The 27,497-nt window shown below is 43.3% G+C and overlaps 1 protein-coding gene across 7 annotated transcripts in view; it reads right to left on the bottom strand.

Annotated features, from left to right (window-relative positions):
* Positions 1-27,497, bottom strand: part of LOC140196877 (exocyst complex component 6B-like) — an 877,039-nt gene that overhangs the window by 216,682 nt on the left and 632,860 nt on the right. For all 7 annotated transcript variants that reach the window (XM_072256771.1, XM_072256773.1, XM_072256776.1 and 4 more), the window contains exon 19: positions 6,194-6,335. In XM_072256771.1, the coding sequence (XP_072112872.1) occupies positions 6,194-6,335 (142 nt within the window). The remainder of the gene's footprint in view (positions 1-6,193; positions 6,336-27,497) is intronic.

Genomic DNA, 27,497 nt, shown 5'->3' with positions numbered 1-27,497 from the left:
GCACCTGTCCAAGAATCTTTTAAACATCGCAATTGTATCCACCTCTACCACTTCCATTGGCAGCTCTTTCAGATCCCCTGAAAGTTCATTCCCTTGCAATCACCTGGCTTTAGACTCCCCTACTCGTCTGCTTTGTCCACTACGGGAACAACTGTCCCAGCCTATCCCAAGTGATTAGATGTATTTAAAGCGAGGGTTGATAAGTTTTTGCTTGGTCAGGGCATCAAAGCTTATGGGGAGAAGGCAGTAAAATGGGTTTGAGAGGGAAATTAAATCAGCCAAGTTGGAATGGCAGAGCAGACTCAATAGGCCATGTGGCCTAATCCTACTCCTATGTCTTACGGTCTTAAGGTCTCTCTCCAGTCCCTGCAACATCCTGATGAATCTTTCTGCAGCCCCTCAAGCCTATGATTCCTCCTGCCACACTGCTCACTGTTAATGTATATGATAGTGGGTCATATTCAAGTTCCAGTTTATTGTCATCTGACTGTACATAACTACAACCAATGAAACAACGTTCCTCCAGATCACACACAAAACATATATCACACACAGCACAGAAAACAAAATATTACCACAGATAAGCAGTAAACAGCTCACTGTCCTGTTGACAAGACCTCAATGGCTGCAGGATATCAGTCCCAGCTGACTGCACAAATATTCTCCAATAATCTGCACTCTAGAAAGAATCAGAGTCAGGTTTATTATCACAGACTCTTTGTCTTGGCTGAACGTAGTACGGACTCTTTGCTGATAAGTGTACAGGAGACGTTCAGAAAGATGATCTCAGAAGTGCGGATGGGAGTAAAGGATGGAAAATCAGTGAAGGACAGGCAGAAAATCGGCACAAAGGATATGCTGCACATCCAGAAAGGAAAGGGCCAGTAACATCATGAAGGATTCCACCCTCCCTGCTTGTCCCATCACGGTGGAGGCTGCATAGCATCCATGCCAGGACCACCAGACTCAAAAACAGCTAGGCTGATTTGCACCTCCACCTACTATCCCACCCCTCCACACCCCCACCATTACTTATCACTTCCTGTCACAGTCACCTTATGTACAGGTACTCCTGTGCCTAGCGTCACTCTATGGACATTCAATAAATGTATATCAGCTATTTTATGTAATCATATTTACTGTGTTTTTATTATTATTGTCCTTTATTTTGGTATTGCATCAGATGTGGATAACAACTACTTCATTCTCCTTTACACTCGTGTACCAGAAATGACATTAAACAATCTTGAATCTGAAATATTTATAGACATAAAATTAATGTATATAAGTTATTGTGTGTTTATATTTATTGTGCTTTCTTATTTATGTGCTCTTTATCATGTTGTGTTTCTTTTTATGATGCAAACCCAAATAACAATTATTTTGTTTCTCCTTTTCACTTGTTTCTCCAATTTTCCTTTTCCCTGGAAATGACATTGAACAATCTTGAGTCTTGAATGTTGAAATCCTGGTACTTCTGTCCTCACTGCATAACACCACTCAATGCACCAGGTCCCCCTTCGCCTGTCTCTCCCTGAGGCTAAGGAAAACTGAGGCACATGTAGCGGATATAGCAAACACCTCACAGCTCAGCTATTGCAGACTTAAGACACTCAATGAATTTTGACTACATTACTATATTAGTATAATTGATTAAGATCCAGGACGAGACCCCAAGCTCACACCTCACCCCCCTTTATTATAACATTTATGTTTACTTAGTAGGCTGTGTTGGCTAAACGCCAGCACACTTGAGTTCTGTTCCACTAATCACTGCCTTCCTCTTTATTGAGCCGTTAATTTGCTTTTATTATATGTGGCTGAAGGGAGACCTGGACATTTTTATAGGAGTATGTTGGGCCTGATAAGTCTGCATGGTACCTTGTAAACTCCAGCTGGGACTTTATTATCCAGCATGTGGCTTTTCCGTTCAGTATTGTGGGGGAGAAAAAAGCATCTGCTCCAAAGTTGGGGGAAAAATTTCTGAATCTGAATCAGGTTTATTATCTTTGACAAATGTCGTGAAACTTGTTGTTTTCTAGCAGCAGTACAGAGCAATACACAAGGTAGTATATATATATTTATGTGTGTGTGTGTGTGTGTATACACACACACACACGAGGGGTGATTGATAAGTTTGTGGCCTAAGATAGAAGGAGATCAGTTATTAACTTCAAACTTCCTGCATTATCACTCAAAGAGTTGAACTGCACGTGCATGTAACGAGAGCGTCTTGGACCTCCAGGTAGTCCAGGTTGTTACATGCATGTGCAGTTCAACTCTTTGAGTGATAATACAGAAAGTTTGAAGTTAATAACTCATCTCAGTCTACCTTCGGCCATGAACTTATCAATCACCCCTCATCCGTATGTGTGTGTGTGTGCTGTATATTTCTTAATATATAATCTGTAATATATTTTGCGCATTGCACTGTACCACTGTAATTCATATATATGTGTGTGTGTAGTGTGTGTGTAAAATATATTTACACACACACTACATACACAATGGCCTCTTTATTAGATACACCGGTACACCAGCTCATTAATGCAAATATCTAATCAGCCAATCATGTGGCAGCAACCCAAGGCATAAAAGCACACAGACATGGTCAAAAGATTCAGTTGTTGTGCAGGACAAACATCAGAATGGGGAAGAAATGTGATCTAAGTGACTTCATGGACTGGTTGTTAATGCCAGTTGGGGTGGTTTGAGGACGGTGCAAAAAACAGAAAAACATCAACTGAGTGACAGTTCTGTGGGTGAAAATGTCTTGTTAATGAGAGAGGTCAGAGGAGAATGGCCAGACTGGTTCAAGCTGACAGTAACTCAAATAACCACGAATTACAATAGTGGTGTGCAGAAGAGCATCTCTGAATACACAACCTTGAAGTGGATAGGTGACTGATTGGGGGTACCTAATAAAGTGGCCCCTGAGTGAGTGTGTGTGTGTTTTTGTGTGTGTGTGTGTGTGTGTGTGTGTGTGTGTGTTTATAATTAAATAAGTAGTGCCATAACAGAGGAAAATAGTGAGGTGGTGTTTATGGGTTCATGAACCATTCAGAAATCTGATGGTAGAAGTTAAGAAGCTGTTCTTAAAACGTTGAGCGTGTGCCTTCAGGTTCCTGTTCCTGTACCTCCTTCTTGGTGGTAGTAATGAGATGAGGGCTTGCTCTGGATGGTGAGGATCCTAATGATGGATGCTCCCTTTTTGAGTCTTTGCCGTTTGAAGATGCCCTCGATGGTCGGGGGGGGGGGGGGAGGCTAGTGCCCATGAGAAAGCTGACTGATCTTATAACCCTCTGCAGATATATATAATCCTGTGCAGCGGCCCCTCCATACCAGACAGTGATGCAACCAATTAGAATGCTCTCCATGGTACATCTGTAGAAATTTACTCGAGTATTTGGTGACATACCAAATCTCCTCAAGTTCCTAATGAAGATCTTCAGAGATGTTAACTCTGAGGAACTTGAAATTGCGCACCCTTTCCACTGCAGATTCCTCGGTAAGGAGGAATTCAAAAGGTCTGGCAGCATCTTACTTACTACTGGCCATTACTACGCTGGCGTTTAGAGCAGCAGTGAATGTTCTCTATTTGTGGTGGTGTTCAGGGCTTCCTTCATCATGTCAGTAGCTTCCTCGGTTTTCACTACTGTCTGCCACGCAAGTCCCGGGTGGAGACTCAGGAATACCATCACACTCAGATGCAGAAGGATTCTTTATTACTGTTTCCATAATAATTTTGTTTTACCAGTCAGGGTTGTCAGACCTGGGCAGAACCCCTGAATCTGTAGGTCTGGTGGAACACTCTGAGTCTGGCCTCTACCCTTTGATCTGTTTGGCATAGGTGACCTTACCAAGAGCCAAAGCATAAAACCCTGACTCCAGCCAACATAGCTCTTCGGATCATTGAGCCACGCAAACCTCTAAACCTAATAACAAGGTTGTGGTCCTCTTGGAGGCCAGCAGCATCCATGGAGAGGAATAAACAATCAAGGGCCTCACCTATCAACTGTCAGCTTGTACTCCTCCTCCTCCCACCTTTTTATTCTGGCTCTTCCCCCCTTCTCTTCAGACCTGATGAAGAGTCACAGTCCGAAATGTCATCTGTCACTCCCCTCCACAGTTGCTGCCTGACATACTGACTTTCTTCAATATTTTGTACGGGAGGTTGAGGACTTTAGTGTCATATACTGAGTGGTTAGGTAACATACCCGACAGCCATGCAGCATAGCAGCTAGCGTTACGCTTTACAGCGCCATCAATCATGGTTAAATTCCCACCACTATCTGTAAAGAGTTATTTATATTCCTTTTATTTAGAGATACAGCGTACAACAGGCCCCGCCAGCCCAATCAGCCGCACCATGAAGCAACCCTATTTAACCTTAGCCCAATCACAGGACAATTTACATCGACCATTTAACCCACTAACTGGTACATCCTTGGACTGTGGGAGAAAACTGAAGCGCTGGGAGGGAACCCACGCGGTCACGGGGAAAACATACAAGCTCCTTGCAGACGGCACCAGAATTGAACTCTGAACTCCAGAACGTCCCAAGCTGTAACAGTGTCACGTTAACAGTCATGCTACTATGGACGTTCTCTCTGTGACCGCTTTCCTCCCATATTCCCAAAATGCACAGGTTAGTAAGGGTTAATAAGTTGCGGGTTTGCTATGTGGTGACTGGATGCGTGGTAACAATTGCAGGCTGCCACCAGCACATTCTTGGACTGTGTTGGTCGTTGACACAAGCAATGCACTTCTCTGTACATTTCGATGTTTCGATATAAAGTAAAGGCATCTGTTAGTCTTGCGAGACCATGGATCTACGCCTGGAAAGTCTTCACTCTCCAGGGTGCAGGCCTGGGCAAGGTTGTATGGAAGACCAGCAGTTGCCCATGCTGCAAGTCTTCCCTCTCTATGACACCGATGTTGTCCAAGGGAAGGGCATTAGGACCCATACAGCTTGGCACCAGTGTCGTCGCAGAGCAATGTGTGATTAAGTGGCTTGCTCAAGGACACAACACGTTCCCTCGGCTGGGGCTCGAACTCATGACCTTCAGGTCGCTAGTCCAATGCCTTAACCACTTGGCCATGTGCCCACACTGTTTCAATATAGATGCAACAAATAAAGCTAAGCTTTAATCGCCTTTCCCCTGCTCTGGCTGCGTATCCTACCCTTACAAGCCATCTTTTTGTGAACATTTGCAAGTATCACTCTACTCTTTCAGAAGGAAGGAAGGCAAAAACCAGAGATTATCGCCCAGTTAACCTGACTTCAGTAGTTCGGACGATGTTGGAGTCTATTATCAAGGATGCGGTTTTGGCGTACTTAGAGGCATTTGATAAAGTAGGCCAAAGTCAGCATGGTTTCTTTAAGGGGAAATCTTGCCTAACAAATCTATTGGAAATCTTTAAGGAAGTAACAGACAAAATAGGAAAATGAGAGTCAGTGGACAGTGTTTACTTGGATTTTCAGAAGGCCTTTGACAAAGTGCCGCACATGAGTCAGCTAACCAAGAGCCCACGGTGTTGAAGGAAAGATACTAGCATGAGTAGAAGATTGGATAACTGGAAGGAGGGCCATCCGCAGTTTATTCACTAACATCGTCATGTTGTTAACATCTTGTGCTTGCTCTGGCTTCATATCCTACACAGTATCAATCACAGCTTTTGCGATTATTTTCATTTGACTCCCATCAGTCGTCTTCTTGTGGCTGCAACTCTGGACTCCCAAAGTCCCATGTGTAAAGATGCACGTGCCTTCCAGAATTTCATTTGCTTGCTTCATCCCCATCCCCACCCGCGGCGGACATCCTCTGCAGCTGTGAAACTCCCAAAACTCTGCAATTCGACCTCCGAAACTCGAGCCCTTCAATCTCACTGTGTCAAGAGACAAATTAAAATCTATCTCTGGCCGACCTTTGCAATTCCCTGTTTCAGTAAGGTGGCTCAGTGAAGTTTTTTTCTGCTGACTCTCCTCAGTACACAGAACAGTGAAGCACAGGAACAGGCCCTTCAGCTCAGAATGACCGGACCAATCACAGTGCCGAAATATAGCATCTTGGTTTGTCCTTTCCCTGCATTTAGTGTGCTGCTGTGCAAATACGTGTAAGTTATTCCTGAAGCACTGGCTTGAGAATATTGAGAATAAGAAAGGAAATAGGAGATTCCTCTGATGACTTACGCTCGCACTCTTTGACATCCATGTTGAACTGTTTCAGAGCACCCATGGTGATCTGTTTGACCTCATTATCGAGCAGCAGCTGGAGGAGGGATGTGGAGAGGTGCTTACAGGCGGACATGCAGGCTGTCTGAGCCACTTTGCCCTGGAAAACAAGAAGAGTGTAGACATCAGCCATCAGTGCTTAAGCAAGATTTTCAATGTATAGAAAGTCTTCACAGGTCACCTGTTTCCCCTTTGTCCCTTCCTATCTCCTGATCTACCCAAGTCCTCACACACATCCACTCCTTTCCAAACCACCCACACCCCAAAACCCCTATTGGAATCATAAAACAAGGAAACTGGCTGTTCAGCCCATCTAATCATACCAAGCTGGTACTCTGGCTAGTCCCATCTGGACCATAGCCCTCCATACCCTGCCATCCATGTAATAATATTGCAATGTTTAAAGAGGGATTTGGATAGGTACATGGATCGGAGGGGTTTGAAGGACTTAGCCCAGGTGTAGGTGACGGGACTAAGCAGAATAACAGTTGGGCATAGACTAAATAAGCCTAAGTGACTGTTTCTGTGCTAAGCGCTCTGAGACTCTATCACTCTATTCTACATTTTGATAATGGTTTCCCTTGCAGAGCCTCAATAAATTGCACATTGCATATTTAGATGGAGACATAACGTAAAGATTTTTACTCCAGATGTATACGAAGGATGTAAGCAATGAAGTCAATTTAGTTCAATTGTTTGGAATGAAATGATTTGCTTAGTGCCTCCAGGCTGGGTGTGTCTGTACCCACACCACACCCCACTCCTGGGGCTCCTCCGTCACCTGCCCCACACCCCTCCCACACACTTCACCCTCACCATTCCCAACATAGTTTGCCAGATTTACATACTCCACATTAACAAATACATCATCACCATCATGTGCCATGACATATGAGGTGGGCAATCTTGGTCTATGACAGTTGGAGAGGTGTTCTTTTCATGAAATTCTGCACCCTTTTTTCTCCAAACATACCTTTGCTCATTGCGGCCAAAATTCAGCGTCAGAAGTTTGCAAAGGAACATCTGACGCATTTTGGAAGCAAGTCCTGTGGACTGATGAAGTTAAAATAGAACTTTTTGGCTGCAATGAGCAAAGTTATGCTTGGAGAAAAAAGGGTGCAGAATTTCATGAAAAGAACACCTCTCCAACTGTTAAGCACGGGGGGTGGATCGATCATGCTTTGGGCTTATGTTGCAGCCAGTGGCACGGGGAATATTTCGCTGGTACCAGCAAATTCTGGAAGCAAACATCACACCGTCTGTAAAAAAAAGCCGAAGATGAAAAGAGGTTGGCTTCTACAACAGGATAATGATCCTAAACACACCTCAAAATCCATAATGGACTACCTCAAGAGGCGCAAGCTGAAGGTTTTGCCATGGACCTCACAGTCCCCTGACCTAAACATCATCGAGAATCTGTGGATAGACCTCAAAAGAGCAGTGCATGCAAGACGACCCAAGAATCTCACACAACTAGAAGCCTTTTACAAGGAAGAATGGGTGAAAATCCCCCAAACAAGAATTGAAAGACTCTTAGTTGGCTACACAAGCTGTGATACTTGCCAAAGGGAGTGTTACTAAGTACTGCCATGCAGGGTGCCCAAACTTTTGCTTCAGGCCCTTTTCCTTTTTTGTTATTTTGAAACTGTAAAAGATGGAAATAAAAAAGTAATCTTCCTTAAAATATTAGAGAAATGTGTCATCTTTAACTTTATGCCTTTTGGAAATCAGGTCATCTTTTACTCGCTTAGTTATTCACAGTATCAGAAATTTTGACCGGGGTGCCCACACTTTTGCATGCCACTGTACCTCCTCAAAACACTCAATCAGATTTGTGAGTTGTGATCTCCCCTGCACAAAGTCCTCCCCATACGAATGCCCACAGTTGATAAGCTACCCATGGTATTCACGGGAGCAGCCTAATCAGTCACTGTCATTTGGTAGTCCGATCACTGACAGCCGTCACAGTGGGGTGCCCCCGTATGAAGTGTCCTCATTAACGTCCCACCACTGTGCATCCTCAGGTCATCCTACTTGTCTTCCGTTCATTTAGTCCCCAGTATTTGGCCCATGCTCGCTTACACAAGGGTCAGTAAATAAATTTACAAGGATTTTGATTGGTCTTAAGAACCTGAGTTATAGGGGAAAGTTGTAATAGCAGGGACTTTTCCTCTCTTGGAGCATAGAAGAATATATCAGAATCAGAATCAGGTTAAATATCACTTTGTTAACTTTGTGGCAGCAGTACAATGCAATACATGATAATAGAATGAAAAAGAAACTGTGAATTAAAGTAAGTATATATATATATATATACTAAATAGTTACATTAAATAAGTCCTGCAAAAATATATATAAATGTAGTGAGGTAGTGTTCATGGCTTCAATGTCCATTTAGAAACCGGAAGGCAGAGGGGAAGAAGTTGTTCCTGAATCGTTGAGTGTGTGCCTTCAGGCTTCAGTACTTCCTTCCTGATTGTAACAATGTCCTGGGTGATAGAGGTCCTCAATGATGGATGACGGCTTTCTGGGGCACCACTCAGTGAAGATGTCCTGGTTACTATGGAAGATAGTGTCCATAATGGAGCTGACTAATTTTACAACCCTCTGCAGCTTACTTCGATCCTGTGCAGTATCCACTCCCCCTCACCCCATATCAGACAGTCATCACAATGTGGTGAATGGGAGGAAAATCGATAGAGGTATACAAAATTATGAGGGTATGTATAGGATGAATGCAAACAGATTTCTTCCACTGAGCTTGGGTGAGACTGGAACTAGAGGTCATAGGTTAAGGGTGAAAGGTGAAATTTTAAAGGGACCACGAAGGGTTTCACTCAGAGGGTGGTGTGAGAGTAAAACGAGCTACCAGTGGAAGTACATTTAAGAGAAGTTTGGATAAGTACATGGATGGGAGGGGTACGGACGGCTATGGTCATGATGCAGGTCGATGGGACTAGGTAGAGTAATAGTTTGGCATGGACTAGATGGGCTGCAGAGCCTGTTTCTGTGCTGTAGTACTCTATGACTCTAAATGTGGTTTATTCAGCTTTGCCCACTTCCTGGATAAAGTCGAACATGATCTCCACATTAATCTATTTTTTGCTGGGATCAGTGAGTGGAATGTAATTGTTCAAGTGCTGTTGAACCAGGCATTAACCACACAAGGAGACTTAACCAGGATTTCCACTAGTACAAAAAGGCCGTTGAAAATTGGAAAACAAAACTGCGGATGCTGGAAACTTGAAGTAAAAATAGAAAATGTTGGAAGCACTCAGTGTGGAAAGAGAAACAGAATTAATATTTCAAGGAACCTTCACTTGAATATCCTGAGAAAGTGTCTCAGATCTGAGTCATTAACTATTTCTCTCTCCAAGGTGCTGCTGAGTGTTTCAGAGTCACGGAGCACTACAGCTTAGAAACCGGCCCTTCAGCCCATCTAGTCCATGCTGAACTGTTATTCTGCCTAGTTCCCATTGACTTACACCTGGACCATATCTCTCCATACCCTTCTCATCCATGTACCCATGCAAACTTCTCTTAACTATTATCAAACCCGCATCCACCACTTCCATTGACAGCTCGTTCCACCCTCTGAGTGAAGAAGTTTTAAGATCATAACACCACAAGACATAAGTTCCCCTTCAGGTTCCCTGTAAATGTTTCACCTTTCACCCTTAACCTATGACCTCTAGTTTTTTTCCCAACCTCGGTGGAAAAAGCCTGGCTACATTTACCCTATCTATAATTAACCGAGAAAACTTTGAGAGACTGAAGAGCACAAAGTTTTTTAGTGTGCACATAACAGATGATCCAACTTGGTCCCACAATACCTCTTCACTAGTCAAGAAGGCATAACAGCATCTGCACTTTCTGAAGAGATTGAAGTGTGCAAGTCTCTCTGCCCCCTTTCTGACATTCTGCAGGAGCACTATCAAGATTGTCCTGTCTGACTGCATCATTGTGTGACACGGAAGTTGCACGGCATCAGACCACAAGATGCTACAGAGGACAATAAAAAACATCAAAAGTATCACAGGGGTCGTTCTCCTTCCGACTTGTGACATTTACCGGGAGCTTCGGAATCAGGTTTAATATCACCGACGTATGCAGTGGAATTTGATAACTTAGCGGCAGTAGTACGATGCAAAACATGATAACATAGAAAATAAATCAAACAATCAATGAATTACAGTAAGTATATATATCCATATCAAATTGTTAAATTAAAAAAATGTAAAAACAGAAATAATAAAAAAGTGAGGTAGTGTTCATGAGTTCAACGTCTATTTAGGAATCAGATAGCAGAGGGGAATAAGCTGTTCCTTAATCCTTGAGTGGGTGCCTTCAAGCTTCTGTACCTCCTTCCTGATGGTAACAATGAGAAGAGGGCATTTCCTGGGCATCCTTAATAATGGACGTCACCTTTCTGAGACACCGCTCCTTGAAGATATCTTGGATGCTGTGGAGGCTAGTACCCATGATGGAGCTGACTAATTTTACAACTTTGTAGATGAAGGGCCTAAAGTATTGCTGAGACCCTTACCACTCATCGCACAATTTGTTTGACCCACTACCGCCAGGAAGGAGGTATAGCAGCATCAGAACTAGGACTGCCAGACTGGGTAACAGCTTCTTCCCTCAGGCTGTGAGACTAGTGAATACCCTGTCACCACTGGGGTCTCGTCACGAGGACAGCCAGCTGTTTACCTGTGCTGCGCTTTAATACAGGAATTTTGAATTATATTTTATTAATTATTTATAGAATAATACTTTGTTTTATGTGCTGTGTGTGATCTACGTTGTGTGGGTGCACCGTGGTCTGGAATGTCCTGTTTATTGTACAGTCAGATGACAATAAATTTGAACTTGAACATGAAATATGCACCTCATAATTTTATATACCTCTGTCAAATCTCCCCTCATTCTCCTGCGTTCCGGAGAATGAAGTCCTGGGTATTTTCTGGTTTTGGAATGTAAAGTGACTACCTGCCCTGATGATAAAGCACCATAATTCCTGTTCTGAACATTATTTATTACTTATTTATCTATTATTACGATTATGTTTTCTTTTTGCATTTGCACAATTTGTTTTCTGTACATTGGTTGGTTGTCTATCTTTGTGTGTAATTTTTTATTGATTCTATTGTGTTTCTTGGTATTTACTGAGAACATCTACAAAAACATGTCCTTTGATATGCATTAACTTTGAACTTTGAACTGATTAGTGTTGTGGTGAAGTACCAATCCAGGTGTTACGGTCATGCCGGAGATGGGAAGAGGCTTTAGTTTGATTAGGTTGATATAGTTTTGTGAGTCTGCACTATAGTTTAATACCACAGCCAATCTCTGGTCCAAATGGTGCCAGCGAACAAAGATTCCACAGGAGACATCTTCCAGATAACAAAACTTTCCAATTATTTCACTCATTCTTTTTCTGCCTTCTGCTTGTTCTTTTTGTGTTATTTGTGTTACGGAAACTTTTGGAGCCTGTGGTGTACAGTTTGAATCTGGATTGAAGGATCCAGCGCTTGCTGTGTCCGCAGAGCTGCCTCGTGGAGTTCAGAGATGTGGGGGCTGAAAAGGTCCGAGAACACAAGCTGACTTGTGGAAAAGACCAGAGATGAGTCACGAGGTCATGAATGACTCCACCTCGAAGCAGCGAGGAAGACTGAAGCACCAAGGTGAACACAGAGGGAGTCAGTGATGGCTAGGCACGAGACAGTTGGCAGCTGGATCAGCGTGTCGGGCCTGGTCAGTGTTCAGACCCAGTTCGGTGCGTTCAGCCCCATATAGGTGGCGTTCGGCCTGGATCAGCATGTTCGGCCCTGGAATAGAGGTGTTAGGACCCAGGTTGGTGGTCACTCTTTATGGAAGAACTGTGTTCGTGCAGTGAAAAGATGTTTCCCATATTCTGAGATTTATGTGATTATCGGACTGCACTTTATAGTGGTTTCCTTCAGTTTTTTGGTGTTTTCTTTCTTGTGGTCAATTAGTGGGTGGGTGATCTGATCATTCTTCGTGTATGGGGGGTGGGGATTTGGTGCTTTCTGCGAGTGAGGGGGTCGAAGATTGTTATGTGTAGGGGGTTCTTGATTGTTTTTGTGGCTGTTTGTTGCTGTGGGCAAGAGGAAGATTTTGGGGTCTGCAAGGTTTATTTCCTTTCTTTTTCATGCTGGTTGGGGAAGGAGTTGATGTCTTTTCTTTCATGAACACCCATGGTCTTGCTGTATTTAATGGCTATCTGGAGGAGACAAATATCTGAGTTGTATTCTACATGCATACTTTGAAAATAAAATGAACCTTTGAACCTTTTAATCCTCAGAATCAGAATCAGGTTTATTATCAGTGATACATGTCATGTAAATTGTTGTTTCCCAGCGGCAGAACAGTGCAATACATAGAATTGAGCAACTATAACTCATAATAAGAAATATAAAAAATATAAATAATTAGGGCAATAAGACAGCAAAATAGGTAGTGTTCATGGGTTAGTGGACTGATCAGAAATCTGATGGCCGAGGGGAAGAAGCTGTTCCTAAACTGTTGAGTTCTTCTTCAGGCTCCTGTACCTCCTCTCTGATGAAAGTAATGAGAAGAGGGCTTGTCCTGGACGGTGAGGGCCCTTCATGCTGGTTGCTGACTTTTCAGCCATTGCCTCTTGAAGATGTCCTTGTCGGTGGGGAGGCTAGTGCCCATGGTGAAGCTGGCTGAGTTTACAACCCTCTGCAGCTTTTTCAGATCATGTGCATCAGTGCCCCCATACCAGATGGTCAAATGGTCGTGGCAGAGTGGGACAAAGGAACAGGGTTCGGTTGATTTAATCCTGTGAGCTTTACCACAGTTTAATATCAGAGCCAATCTCTGGCCTAATACTCTATGTACCCCTCCATATTTCTTAATAACTTCAGAAATACCTATAAAGCACAAATAAAATAATTAATTAATTTACCAAACACCATCTGGGATATGCCTCTCTCAAACCTGGCGGTAGCCTCCAATCTGACTGCATGAACGCAGATTTCTCCAACTTCCAGTAATTTCTTCCCCCCTCCCCCTCTCTCTTTTCCCATTCTCCATTCTGACTCCCTTTTCTTCTCTTCACTGCCCATCACCTCCTTCTGGTGTCCCTTCTCCTTCCCTTTCTCTATGGTCCACTCTCCTCTCCTCTCAGGCTCCTTCTCCTTCAGCCCTTTGCCTCTTCCATCTGTCACCTCCCAGCTTCCCACTTCATCCCCGCCCCCATCCACCCACCTTGCCCCTCTTCTGTCTTCACCTGTCACCGGATTTATGAGTTGTCTGTTCAATATTTCAGTAATATTTGAGTAATCTTGCATATATAGTTTGATTAAGAAGCATTCTTATTTGCTTAAATAATTCATTATAGGTTATGTGTAAAAATACCTGAATTGCATATGTCATCACGCTACCATGTGATAGGAAAGTGACTCACATAAAGTAAACTCGAAGTTAGACTCACATTTCAGAATCCCATGTCTTCCTTGAATTAGTTTAATATTATTAAGCTCCCGACTTCTTTGCAGTCCTGATGAAGATCTCAGCCCGAAACGTCGACTCTTTATTCCTTTCTGTAGATGCTGCCTGACCTGCTGTATTCCTGCAGCATTTAGTGTGTGTTATTCTGTGACATGCCCTCTTCCCATGACTAACACTGGGGAGGGGATACAGGGGCCTGAAGACCCACACTCAACGATTCAGAAGCAGATTAGTGAATTATCCATGAACCCATGAACACTGCTCCTCTATTCCTTTTTATTGCACAATTTATTTATCTTGTAATTTAGAGTAACCTCCTGTCTTTACTGTACTGCTGCTGCAAAACAACAAATTTTGTGTCATGCAAGACAGTGATAATAAACCTAATTCTGAGCAACTGCCATTTTATTTATTTTAGTTTTTATTTAGCGATACAGCGAGTAATTGGCCCTTCCGGCCCTTCAAGCCACCGATTTAACCCTAGCCTAATCACAAGAAAATTACAATGGCCAACCAACATACCAAACAGTACGTCTTTGGACTGTGGGAGCAAACTAGAGCACCCAGAGTAATCCCACGTGGTCACGGGGAGAGACATACAAATTCCTTACAGAGGGTGCCGGAACTAAATTCCGAACTTCGGAAAGCCTCCAGTTGTAATAGTGCCATGCTAACTGCTACACTATCATGGGCCCCATTTGTGACAGAGTTTCCAACACTCTTCATACGTAGAAAAATAATAATCAATCCTCACTGCTTCTCGAGATCTAGATTCTTCTTTCAAATCATTATTACACCTTAATAATTTCAAAACCTCAATCATCTCACCCCACACAGTACCAGATTCCAGGAAATGTACATTCTGACGAAGTCACTGACCTGAAATGTTAACTCGGCCTCTCTCTCTTCCTGAGTACTTCCAGCATTTTCTCTTTCTATTTCAGGAAATATAACTCCAGATTCTGCATTCTCCCTTATAACTTAACCCTTAATGGACAAATATCATCCGAGACCATAAGACCTAGAAGCAAAATTAGGCTAATCAGCCCATCAAGTCTACTCCGCCATTCAATCATGGCTGATTTCTCATCCTTCTCAACCCCAATCACCACCCTCTTGCTCAAGAAATTCCTCCTCATCTATGTAAATCGGCCACCTTCTGGTCAAACTACACTGTGTTCCTTGAAAAGCTTCCTGATCCTTATGGTCCCTTATATGGTGGAGAGCACTCTAACTGGTTGAATCACCGTCTGGTACAGAGGGGCCACTGCACAGGACAAGAAAAAGCTCCAATGGATTGTTGACTCAGCCAGCTCCATCACGGGCACTGGCCTCCCCAGCATCCAAGACACCTTCAAAAGGCAAAGCCTCAAAAAGGTGGCAGCCATCATTAGAGACCTCCACCGCCAGGACATGCCCTCTACTTAATGCTACCGTCAAGGAGGAGGTACAAGAGCCTGAAGATCCACACTCAGTGCTTTAGGAACAGCTTCTTCCCCTCTGCCATCAGATCTCTGAATGGTCCATAAACCCATGAACACTGCCTCACTATTTTTGCTCTCTTTTTTCACTAATTGACTGCGCATATATATATATATTTCTTATTATATTTTATAGCATATCTTATGTATTGCACTGTACTGCTGCCACAAAACAACAATTTTCACAACATATGTCAGTGATAATAAAGCTGATTCTGATTCAGATTCAAAGCTTGTGGTATTGAGTAAGTCATCGCAGGCTACATTCTGGGAATAATTCTCATGATACACAGTGGTGGGACGTTAACACAGATTCTTCATTCGCTTGTTATAGGATAGACCCCACTGTGAAGGCTGCCAGGGACTGACAGTCAAATCCCACTGACTCTGGATACTGGAGAAGTATACACAGATTGGTCACTTTATTAAGTGCACCTCCTCGCTATTGGAAATATCTAAACAGCCAATCATGTAGCAGCAACTCAATGCATAAAAGCACAGTCAAGAGATTCAGTGGTTGTTCAGACCAATCATCAGAAAGGGGAAGAAATGTGACCTAAGTGACTTTGACCATGGAATGATCATTGGTGCCAGATGGGGTGGTCTGAGTATTTCGGAAACTGCTGATCTCCTGGGATTTTCATGCACAACTGTCTCTGGAGTTTAGAGAATGGTGTGAAACACAGAAAAAAATCCAGTGAGCGGCAATTCTGTGGGTGAAAATGCCTTGTTAATGAGGGAGATCAGAAGAGAATAGCCAGACTGGTTCAAGCAAACAGGTAGGAGACAGTAACTCAAATAACCACACATTGGTACAGTGGTGTGCAGAAGTGCATCTCTGAATGCACAACATGTCAAACCTTGAAGTGGATGGGCTACAGCAGCAGAAGACCATGAACATACACTCAGTGGCCACTTTCTTAGGTAAAGGAGACACCTAAAAAAATGGCCATTGAGTGTACACAGGACATATATTTAACCCACATCCAAATATCCGCTTTGAGATATGTAGACTGGTATTCCTTCAGCTTATCTGATGAATTCCCAAACCTATCCATGATGTTTTATGGACCTGCCTCAAGAAAGCAACATCAATCATCAGATAACTCACCATCCAGACCACGCTATCTTCTTGTAGCTACCATCAGGCAGCAGGTACAGAAACCTGAAGTCCCACACCACCTGGTTCAAGGACAGCTTTAACCACTGGCAAAACCCTAATCACTACCTCAGTATAACAACACTAAGACCACGTTCATCTCATCGCACAAAGACGGACTTTCTAATCTGCTGTTATCAGGTTCTTGAATAAATCTCTTGTAGTGTAAGATGGAAACTTCACCTCACAATCCTTGTTATGTTCATCAAGTTTAAGTTTAATTGTCATTTAGCCATACACATGAATACAGCCAAACATAACAGCAGAGGTGCAAAACACAGCACTAACAGTCATACACAGCACATATAACTAGATTAGAGATCTACAACAACTAGAGGTCGTGGGTTAAGGGTGAAAGGTGAAATATTTAAGGGGAACATGAGGGGAAACTTCTTCACTCAGAGGGTGGTGAGGGTGTGGAACGAGCTGCCAGTGCAAGTGGTGCATGCGAGCTCGATTTCAATGTTTAGGAGAAGCATGGATAGGTACATAGATAGTTGGGGCATGGAGGACTATGGTCCCAGTGCAGGTCAATGGGCATAAGCAGTTTGAATGGTTCAGCATGGACTGGATTGGCCAAAAGGCCTGTTTCTGTGCTGTACTTTTCTATGATACCTTGCACCTTATTGTCTGCCTGCACTACACATTCTCTGTATTTGTCACACTGAATTCCGTATTCCGTTATTGCTTTACCTTGCTCTACCTCAATGCACAGAGTAATGAATTGATCTGTGTGAACTGTAGGCAAGACAAGCTTTTCCACTGTATCTCGGTACATGTGTCAATAATAAAACAATTCTAATTCCACTATTTCTGCCTGTATGATTATGAGATGACCAACACTTATATTCAGAGGTCAATACACAAGAAGCGGACATTTGGATAGCTAGCTCTGTGGAGCTGTACCTCAACAGTGTAGGGGCTAAATATTTATTTACTTGTTTTATTTTTTATTTAGAGATACAGTGCGGAACAGGTCCTTCTTGCCTATTGCCCAGCAACCCACCTATTTAACCCCAGTCTAATCACAGTACAATTTACAATGACTAATTAAGCTACTAACCAGTACACCTTTGGAAACCAGAGCACTCGGAAGACACCCACATGCTCACAGGAATGATGTACCAACTTCTTACAGAGGATGCCTGAATTGAAAACCAAACTCTGATGCCCCAAGCCCCAACAATAAACTGATTCCAATTTCAGCACTTCACTCGACAACAAATAGGTTCCAGTAAGATGTCTGAATGAAACTTTGTCTCTGCGAGTACCAATCCAGTAACTGACCCTAGCACTATTTCATAATGGTACAGCCAATTTATAACTCTCCATTTCAAAGGGGGTTCAGCACCCGCTGAAGGGTGACCTTGAGGGATGGTGAGCTTGAAAGAAGACCCTGAGCTCAATTACCCAACATCTCTGAGGATCTATCTTGGGTCTAATATAATCATGTAATTACAAAGAAGGCACAACAGCGGCTATATTTCATTGAGAGTTTGAGGAGACTTTGGTATGTTACCAAAGACTCTCGTAAATTTCTACAGATGTACCATGGAGAGCATTCTAACTGGTTGCATCACCATCTGGTATGGAGGAGGCACTACACAGAATTGGAAAAAGCCACAAAAAGATGTAAACTCTGCCAGCTCCATCATGGGCACTGGCCTCCCCACTATCGAGGACACCTTCAAAAGGCAATGCCTCAAAAAGGCGGCATCCATCAGTAAGGAACCCCACAACCTAGGACATGCCCTCTTCTCATTGCTACCATCAAGGAGACGGTACAGGAGCCTGAAGGCACACATTCAGTGCTTTAGGGATAGCTCCTTCCCCTCTGCCATCAGATTTCTGAATGGACATTGAACCCATGTACACTGCCGCACTGCTCTTTTTCTTTTCTTTTGCTCTTTTGCAATACTTCCTTTATTTTTTATATTTCTTATTGCAATTTACAGTTTTTATTATTATGTATTAGACTGTACTGCTCCTTGAAAACAACAAATTTGATGACATAGGCCAGTGATATTAGACCTGATCCTGATTCTGATTCAAGGAATAATTCTAGCGTCTTCAGAGTATCAACTTTGTAGTTTTGCTCTAATCCCTAAAAAACTGCATTCCACTTTTCATCTTCGAACATCTGGAAATCCTCAAAGCTGTGGCTTCCTAATTCTGATGACTACTGAATGGAATCTCAAGGAATAGAACCACAAAACATTTCTTCAATTGTGGTGCTGCAGAGTGGACTTGATCCCACCGCAACCTCCTGGCTCTCAAGGGTTCATGTGTGGACTGTTTCGTATCACTCCACCCTGCTCTCTCTCTCCAAACTCCCTTAATGCCACACCAGCCTGATTAATCCAAAAACTTTGATGTCAGCAGTTTGCTGTTACTAGTATTGCCGCCATTATCCTTCCCTTCTGCTTATTTTTGGTTTCTTTTAAGTCCTTCGAGTTCCTCTTTTTCTTCCACTCTCTTCGTTCTCCACTTGATATCATTCAGGTAATTCATCTCTCCCTATTTCACCACTGGACTACGGATTTTCAGTATTTAAGGCACTTATTTATTTAAGACTATAAAACATAGGAACAGAATTAGCCATTCCGACCATTGAGTATGCTCTGCCATTCAATCATACCTGATTTATTGTCCCTCTTAACCCTATTCTCCTTCCTTCTCCCCATAAATATTGACATCCTGCCTAATCAAGAGACTATCAACTTCCGCTTCAAATATAGCCAGTGACTTGGCATCCACAGCCGTCTATGGCAATGAATTCCACAGATACACCACTCTCTGGCTAAAGCAATTCCACCTTATCTCAAGTCCAGTCAAGTCAAGTCAAGTTGCTTTTTATTGTCATTTTGACCATAAACTGCTGGTACAGTACACAGTAAAAACGAAAAAATGTCCCTCCATTGTGCTACATGAAACAACACAAAACTACACTAGACTAAGTGAGACAACACAAAAACTACACTAGACTACAGACCTACACAGGACTACATAAAGTGCACAAAACAGTGCAGGGCAGTACAATAAATAATAAACAAGACTATAGGCACAGTAAGAGGACAAATTACAATATAATAATAAATGATGTAGATGTCAGTGTCTGGTCGTGAGAGCCCGAATGCTTCGGTACCTTTTGCCAGATGGCAGGAGGGAGAAGAGTTTGTATGAGGGGTGCATGGGGTCCTTGGCTTTACGGGTGCAGCATGTAGTGTAAATGTCTGTAGTGGCGGGAAGAGAGACCCTGATGATCTTCTCAGCTGACCTCACTATCCACTGCAGGGTCTTGCAAAAGGGAGGTCCTTCTATTCTGAGGCTGTATACTCTGATTGTAGACTCTTCCACTATTGGAAACACCCTCTGCATGCACGTCTAAGCCATTCAATAGTTGGTAGGTTTCAAAGCGACCCCTCTCATTGTTCTAAACTCCAGTCAGTACATAAAATACACCTCATACGTTAACCCCTTCTCTGCTGGAATCAGTCTTGTGTATCTCCTTTGGACCCTCCCCAACGCCAGCATATCCTTTCTGAGATATTGGGTGTAAAACTGCTCATAATACTCCAAATGTGGTCTGATCAATGCCTTATAAACCCACAGCAATACATCCTTACTTTTATATTGTAGTGTTCTCAAAATAAATGCCGACATTTATCTCGGGTACATATAAGGTTTATTTTGAGAGGAAATAACACTGAGAACATGAGACGTAAACAGTGCTCAGAAGTGGATCCATGGGTTGCGGAATCAGTTCGGTGTTGTGGTGAGTGAAGTTATCCATACTTCAGGAGCCTGATGGCTGAAGGATAATAACTGTCCCTGAACTTGGTGGGGTGGGACATAAGGCTTCTGTATCTCCTTCCTGATGACAGTAGCAAGAAGAGCATGGCCTGGACGGTGAGAGTCCTTGATGATGGATACTGTTTTCTTGTGACAGCGCTCCATGTAAATGTGCTCAACGGTGGGGATGCAAGGGGCTGTATCCACCAATTTCTGTAGAAGTTTCCATTCCCGAGTTTCCATGCCATAACTTGGCTGCAACCAGGTCAGTGTCTCCACAAACCAGCAATTTTCGTTCCACAAAACCTAGTTGAGTCCAGTCACACTGCCTGTGTAATATCATAGGTATGGTAGTGGCTGCTACACTTTTGAGTTTTGCCTTACGATCTCACCTGCTGGATCCTGATGCCGTTGTGATCTAGAGGACCAACAATGACATATAAAACTTGTTGCTTACAGCCATTTTATTAAATGTTACGAGGGCAGCAGAGTGGCATAGCAGTTAGTATCATGCTATTACAACACCAACGATCCTGGTTCAAATCCACCGCAGTCTGTAAGGAGTTTGTACACTCTCCCTATGACCGTGTGGGTTTCCTCCGGGTGCTCTGGCTTCCTCCCACAGTCCAAAGCAGTATGGGTTTATAGGTTAATTGCACACATGGGTGTAATTGAGTAACACAGGCTTGTTGGGCAGGAAGGGCCTGTTACTGAGCTGTATCTCAAAATAAATAAGTTGTGGTTGTCCTCTACAAAACATATCTCCAATTACAAGGATAACAACACTCCAGTGATAAGAATTAGCCTATGAAATAGCTGGAATCAAGTGGTGTAGCATCTGCTACAGACAATCTGAGAAGCTTGTAGAAAAATACAGAAGAAGCAATACCACCATTACTGGAAAATTAACTGAACAATTTAACATATATCAGTGATTACATAAAGATACAAGCAAATTAAATTACAATATAAATACAAAAATTTTCCAATTGAAAAAGGACACTTCCAGATTCCAATTCAAGACCCATTAAAAGAGCTGGCTTCCATAAGACCATAAGATATGGAAGCAGAATTAGGCCATTTGGCCTATCGAGCCTGCTCTGCCATTTCATCATGGCTGCTCCAATTGTTCTCTCAGCCCCAATCTCATGCCTTCTTCCTGTATCCCTTTATGCCCTGACCAATCTCCTGTCTTCTCCCTGGATCCCTTCATGCCCAGACCAATCTCCTGCCTTCTCCCTGTATCCCTTCATGCCCAGACCAATCTCCTGCCTTCTCCCTGTATCCCTTCATGCCCAGACCAATCTCCTGCCTTCTCCCTGTATCCCTTCATGCCCTGACCAATCTCCTGCCTTCTTCACATATCCTTTCATGCCCTGACCAATCTCCTGCCTTCTCCCTGTATCCCTTCATGCCCAGACAAATCTGCCTTAAATATACATGAAGACTTGGCCTCCACAGTTGCCTGTGGCAAAGAATTCCAGTATTTGTAAACAGAGAAGGGCCAATGGAAGAGTTAGCATCTTCTCAAGAACAGTTATCTCATTGAGGGAAACTAATAATAGGAATGACCATAGGACAGAGTAGCAGAATTAGGCCATTTGGCCCATTGAGTCTGCTCTGTCATTCCATTGTGGCCGATTATCTCTCTCAAACCCATTCTCCTTTCTTCTTCCGTAACCTTTGACACCCTGACTAATCATGAACTTATCAACCTCCACTTCAAATATATCCACCGAAATGGCCTTGACAGCTGCCTATGGCAATAAAATCTGCAGGTTCTAAACGCCCCCTTTATAGGAGACATCGTCTCCACATCCACTCCTTAGGCCTTTCATTGAAATCCCCCCTTATTCTTCTACCTCCATCAAGTACAGGTCTGGAGCCATCAAATGTTCCTCATATGTTAACCTTTTCATTCCTGGGATCATTCTTGTGAACCTGCTCTGGACCTTCACCAATGCAAGCACATCTTTTCTTAGAAAAGGGGCCCAAAACTTACAGAATTTACTTTGAACTTTGAACAAAACTATTCACAATAGTCCAAGTGCAGTCTGGCCAGTGCCTTATAAAACCTCAGCGTTACACCCATGCCTTTGCATTCTACTCCTCTTGAAATAAATGTTGGCATTGCATTTGCCTTCCTTCCTACTGACTCAACCTGCAAGTTAACCTTTAGGGAATCCTGCATGAGCACTCCAAAGACCCTTTGCTCCTCTGATTTTTGAATTTTCTCCCTATTTAGAAAATAGTCTACTTCTTTATTTCTTCTACTATCATGTTTGATCATGCACTTTTGTACACTCTGACAGTGAGTATGTGTGTAACTATGCAGGTTGAGATCCATTTATTTATCACATGTGCATGGAAACTTAGACTGAAATGCATTCTTTGTGTTCACAATGAACATACCAAAGACTCTTGAGTTCAAAAGTGCTATAAACCCCTGGTTAAACCACACTTGGAATATTGTGTTCAGTTCTGGTCACTTCATTATAGGAAGGATGTGGAAGCATTAGAGAGGGTGCAGAGAAGATTTACCAGGATGCTGCCTGGACTACAGGGCATATCTCATGAGGACATGTTGAGTGAGCTGGGGCTTTTCTCTTTGGCATGAAGGAAGATGAGAGGTGACTTTATAAAGGTGTACAAGACGATAAGAAGCATAGATCGTGTGGACAGCCAGAGACTTTTTCCCAGGGCGGAAATGGCTAATACAAGGGGGCACCATTTTAAGATGATGGAGGTCAAAGGTAGGTTCTTTACACCGTGAGTGGTGGGTATGTGAAACACACCGACACTGATACTGGTAGAGACAGGTACATTAGGGGTACTTAAGAAACCCTTAGATAGGCGCATGGATGATAGAAAAAATGGAGGGTTATGTAGAAGGGAAGAGTTAGATTGATCTTGGAGTAGGAAGTAATGTTGGCAAAACATGTTGGAGCTAAGGGCCTGTACTGTGTTGTAGTGTTCTATATGCCCCATATACATAGAAACATAGAAAATAGATGCAGGAGTAGGCCATTTGGCCCTTCGAGCCTGCACCGCCATTTATTATGATCATGGCTGATCATCCAACTCAGAACCCCGCCCCAGCCTTCCCTCCATACCCCCTGATCCCCGTAGCCACAAGGGCCATATCTAACTCCCTCTTAAATATAGCCAATGAACTGGCCTCAACTGTTTCCTGTGGCAGAGAATTCCACAGATTCACCACTCTCTGTGTGAAGAAGTTTTTCCTAATCTCGGTCCTTAAAAGGCTTCCCCTCTATCCTCAAACTGTGGCCCCTCGTTCTGGACTTCCCCAACATCGGGAACAATCTTCCTGCATCTAGCCTGTCCAATCCCTTTAGGATCTTATACGTTTCAATCAGATCCCCCCTCAATCTTCTAAATTCCAACGAGTACAAGCCCAGTTCATCCAGTCTTTCTTCATATGAAAGTCCTGCCATCCCAGGAATCAATCTGGTGAACCTTCTTTGTACTCTCTCTATGGCAAGGATGTCTTTCCTCAGATTAGGGGACCAAAACTGCACACAATACTCCAGGTGTGGTCTCACCAAGGCCTTGTACAACTGCAGTAGTACCTCCCTGCTCCTGCACTCGAATCCTCTCGCTATAAATGCCAGCATACCATTCGCCTTTTTCACCGCCTGCTGTACCTGCATGCCCACTTTCAATGACTGGTGTATAATGACACCCAGGTCTCGTTGCACCTCCCCTTTTCCTAATCTGCCACCATTCAGATAATAATCTGTTTTCCTATTTTTGCCACCAAAGTGGATAACTTCACATTTATCCACATTAAATTGCATCTGCCATGAATTTGCCCACCCACCCAACCTATCCAAGTCACCCTGCATCCTCTTAGCATCCTCCTCACAGCTAACACTGCCACCCAGCTTCGTGTCATCCGCAAACTTGGAGATGCTGCATTTAATTCCCTCATCCAAGTCATTAATATATATTGTAAACAACTGAGGTCCCAGCACTGAGCCTTGCGGTACCCCACTAGTCACCGCCTGCCATTCTGAAAAGGTCCCGTTTATTCCCACTCTTTGCTTCCTGTCTGCTAACCAACTCTCCACCCACACCAATACCTTACCCGCAATACCGTGTGCTTTAAGTTTGCACACTAATCTCCTGTGTGGGACCTTGTCAAAAGCCTTCTGAAAATCCAAATATACCACATCCACTGGTTCTCCCCTATCCACTCTACTAGTTACATCCTCAAAAAATTCTATGAGATTCGTCAGACATGATTTTCCTTTCACAAATCCATGCTGACTTTGTCCGATCATTTCACCGCTTTCCAAATGTGCTGTTATCACATCCTTGATAACTGACTCCAGCAGTTTCCCCACCACCGACGTTAGGCTAACCGGTCTATAATTCCCCGGTTTCTCTCTCCCTCCTTTTTTAAAAAGTGGAGTTACATTAGCCACCCTCCAATCCTCAGGAACTAGTCCAGAATCTAACGAGTTTTGAAAAATTATCACTAATGCATCCACTATTTCTTGGGCTACTTCCTTAAGCACCCTGGGATGCAGACCATCTGGCCCTGGGGATTTATCTGCCTTCAATCCCTTCAATTTACCTAACACCACTTCCCTACTAACATGTATTTCGCTCAGTTCCTCCATCTCACTGGACCCTCTGTCCCCTACTATTTCTGGAAGATTATTTATGTCCTCCTTAGTGAAGACAGAACCAAAGTAATTATTCAATTGGTCTGCCATGTCCTTGCTCCCCATAATCAATTCACCTGTTTCTGTCTGCAGGGGACCTACATTTGTCTTTACCAGTCTTTTCCTTTTCACATATCTATAAAAGCTTTTACAGTCCGTTTTTATGTTTCCTGCCAGTTTTCTCTCATAATCTTTTTTCCCCTTCCTAATTAAGCCCTTTGTCCTCCTCTGCTGAACTCTGAATTTCTCCCAGTCCTCAGGTGATCCACTTTCTCTGGCTAATTTGTATGCTTCTTCTTTGGAATTGATACTATCCCTAATTTCTCTTGCCAGCCACGGGTGCACTACCTTCCTTGATTTATTCTTTTGCCAAACTGGGATGAACAATTGTTGTAGTTCATCCATGCAACCTTTAAATGCTTGCCATTGCATATCCACCGTCAATCCTCTAAGTGTCATTTGCCAGTCTATCTTAGCTAATTCACGTCTCATACCTTCAAAGTTACCCCTCTTTAAGTTCAGAACCTTTGTTTCTGAATTAACTATGTCACTCTCCATCTTAATGAAGAATTCCACCATATTATCGTCACTCTTACCCAATTATGTTTGATGATGTGCTGGGTCCTCCCTGTACAACCAACGGTCCTGGACCTGGAGACCCAAGAATGGCAGACCTGTGAATCACTAGTCTTCACAAAGCCATTGGGATCACTGACATTCAACCATGGACCCCGGATACCAGCTCCTGCCCTTGAGTCTTCACTTAGTGCCCACCCCAATCTCTAATTCCCCCTCATCCCTGTCTCTAAACACTAACCTGATCCCTAACTCCCAGTGCTATCCCAAAATCCATTGGCATGAACCTAAAGAACAACTAAGTCAGAGCCATGGCTTACAACCTCGATGGGCATCACAGCTCAGCATTGTGTTGATGGGACTTGAGTTATAGGGAAAGGTTGATAGACTTTTTTTCCTTTAAGTGTAGGAAGTTAAGGGGAATTTGATTGAAATAATAAGGGGTACAGATTGGGTAAATGCAAGCAGGCTTTTTCCACTGAGGGTGGCTGAGTCTACAAGTAGAGGTCATGGGTTGAGGGTGAAAGGTGAAATGTTTAAGGGGAAACATGAGGGGGAACAACTTCACTCAGAGTGTGGTGACAGTGTGGAAAGAGCTGCCCGCAGAAGTGCTGAATTTGGATTCGATTTCAACATTTTAGAGAAATTTGGCTGGGTACATGGATGGGAGGTGTATGCAGGGCCATCGCCCGGATACAAGATGATGGGACTGGGCAGGTTAATGGGTCAGCTTGGACTAGATGGGCGGAAGGGCCTGTTTCTGTGCTGTAGTGCTTTATGACTCTATCCTGACCAAAACACTGGCTCCTGCTCCTGACTCAATGGAATTGAGGAACTTCTTTAGCCAGAGAGTGATGAATCTGTGGAATTCGTTGCCACCAGCAGCTATGGAGGCAGGTCACTGGGTGCATTTAAGGCAGAGGTTCATAGATTCTTGATTGGTCAGGGCATGAAGGGATACAGGGAGAAGGCAGGGGAGTGCGGCTGAGAGGAAAATGGATCAGCCATGATGAAATGGTGGAGCAGACTCGATGGGCCAAATGGCCTAATTCTGCTCCTATATCCTACAGTCTTATGGTCAATGCATGCACAGCAGTCCGTGGGTGTGTAGGTATGGCTGTATAAACAAGGAAATGATAGTTTGTGTGACAGTTGGCCACTATAACTCAGGTCCTCAAGTGTGTGTGCGTGTGTATGTGTGTTTGTGCACAAGTGAGAATGTGTGTCAGAGGGAGAGGTGCATGTGGGGGAGGGAGAGAGCCGTGGTGAGTGATGGGAGGAAGGCGGTTGACGAACACATGAGAGTTTAATGAGACAGGAGCTGTATGGGGCATTGTTCTTAACCATCCCTCCACCAACCCACCATCAGGAAATTGAGCGTGGAGTTGTTTAATTTTATTTATATTTCCAAACTTTTAAACTCTTCAGGTTGCCTGGATAAAGAATAACACAGGCGAGGCCGGGGCTGTAATCAGAGAGCGTCCTCAATGCTAACAGTAGCACGGTTGTTTGAAACATTACAAATATGTTAACAATTACAGGGGGGGAGCGGAGACCCAAGAGTCTGTGCTGTTAATTATGGAGCCCAGCTATCAAAGGACTCGTTAACAAAGGCACCAATAAAATTACTGTTAAAATAAACGCACATTAATCTCAGAATACAGTAGTACATGTAATCAGGCCTCTCCTCTCTTGCTGAATGGTTCTGTTAGGCCAATGAACTGCCACTGAACTAAAAACTTTCCATCCGCAGCTCCTGATCAGTTTCAGACTTAAATTTCAAGGCGACACAGTGACGAAAGAGAAATATATTGCAGACTTTGAACAATTCAATAAGCATATGTCTTATGAGGATAGGTTGAGCGAGCTAGGGCTTTTCTCTTTGGAGCGAAGGAAGGTGAGAGGTGACTTGATAAAAGTGCATAAAGTGGACAGCCAGAGATATTTTCCCTGAGTGGATGTGGCTAATATTCTTTTGAGGTGATTGGAGGAAAACTTAGGGGAGGTGTCAGAAGTAGGTTTTCACAGGAGGCTGGAATTAGACACTGAAATAGTCATCACCATAG

The sequence above is a fragment of the Mobula birostris genome, chromosome 4, assembly GCF_030028105.1.
Source record: "Mobula birostris isolate sMobBir1 chromosome 4, sMobBir1.hap1, whole genome shotgun sequence".
In the NCBI taxonomy this organism is placed as follows: Eukaryota; Metazoa; Chordata; class Chondrichthyes; order Myliobatiformes; family Myliobatidae; genus Mobula; species Mobula birostris.
The sequence above is the reverse complement of the archived record's forward strand: the minus strand, read 5'-3'. Positions and strand labels throughout refer to the sequence as shown.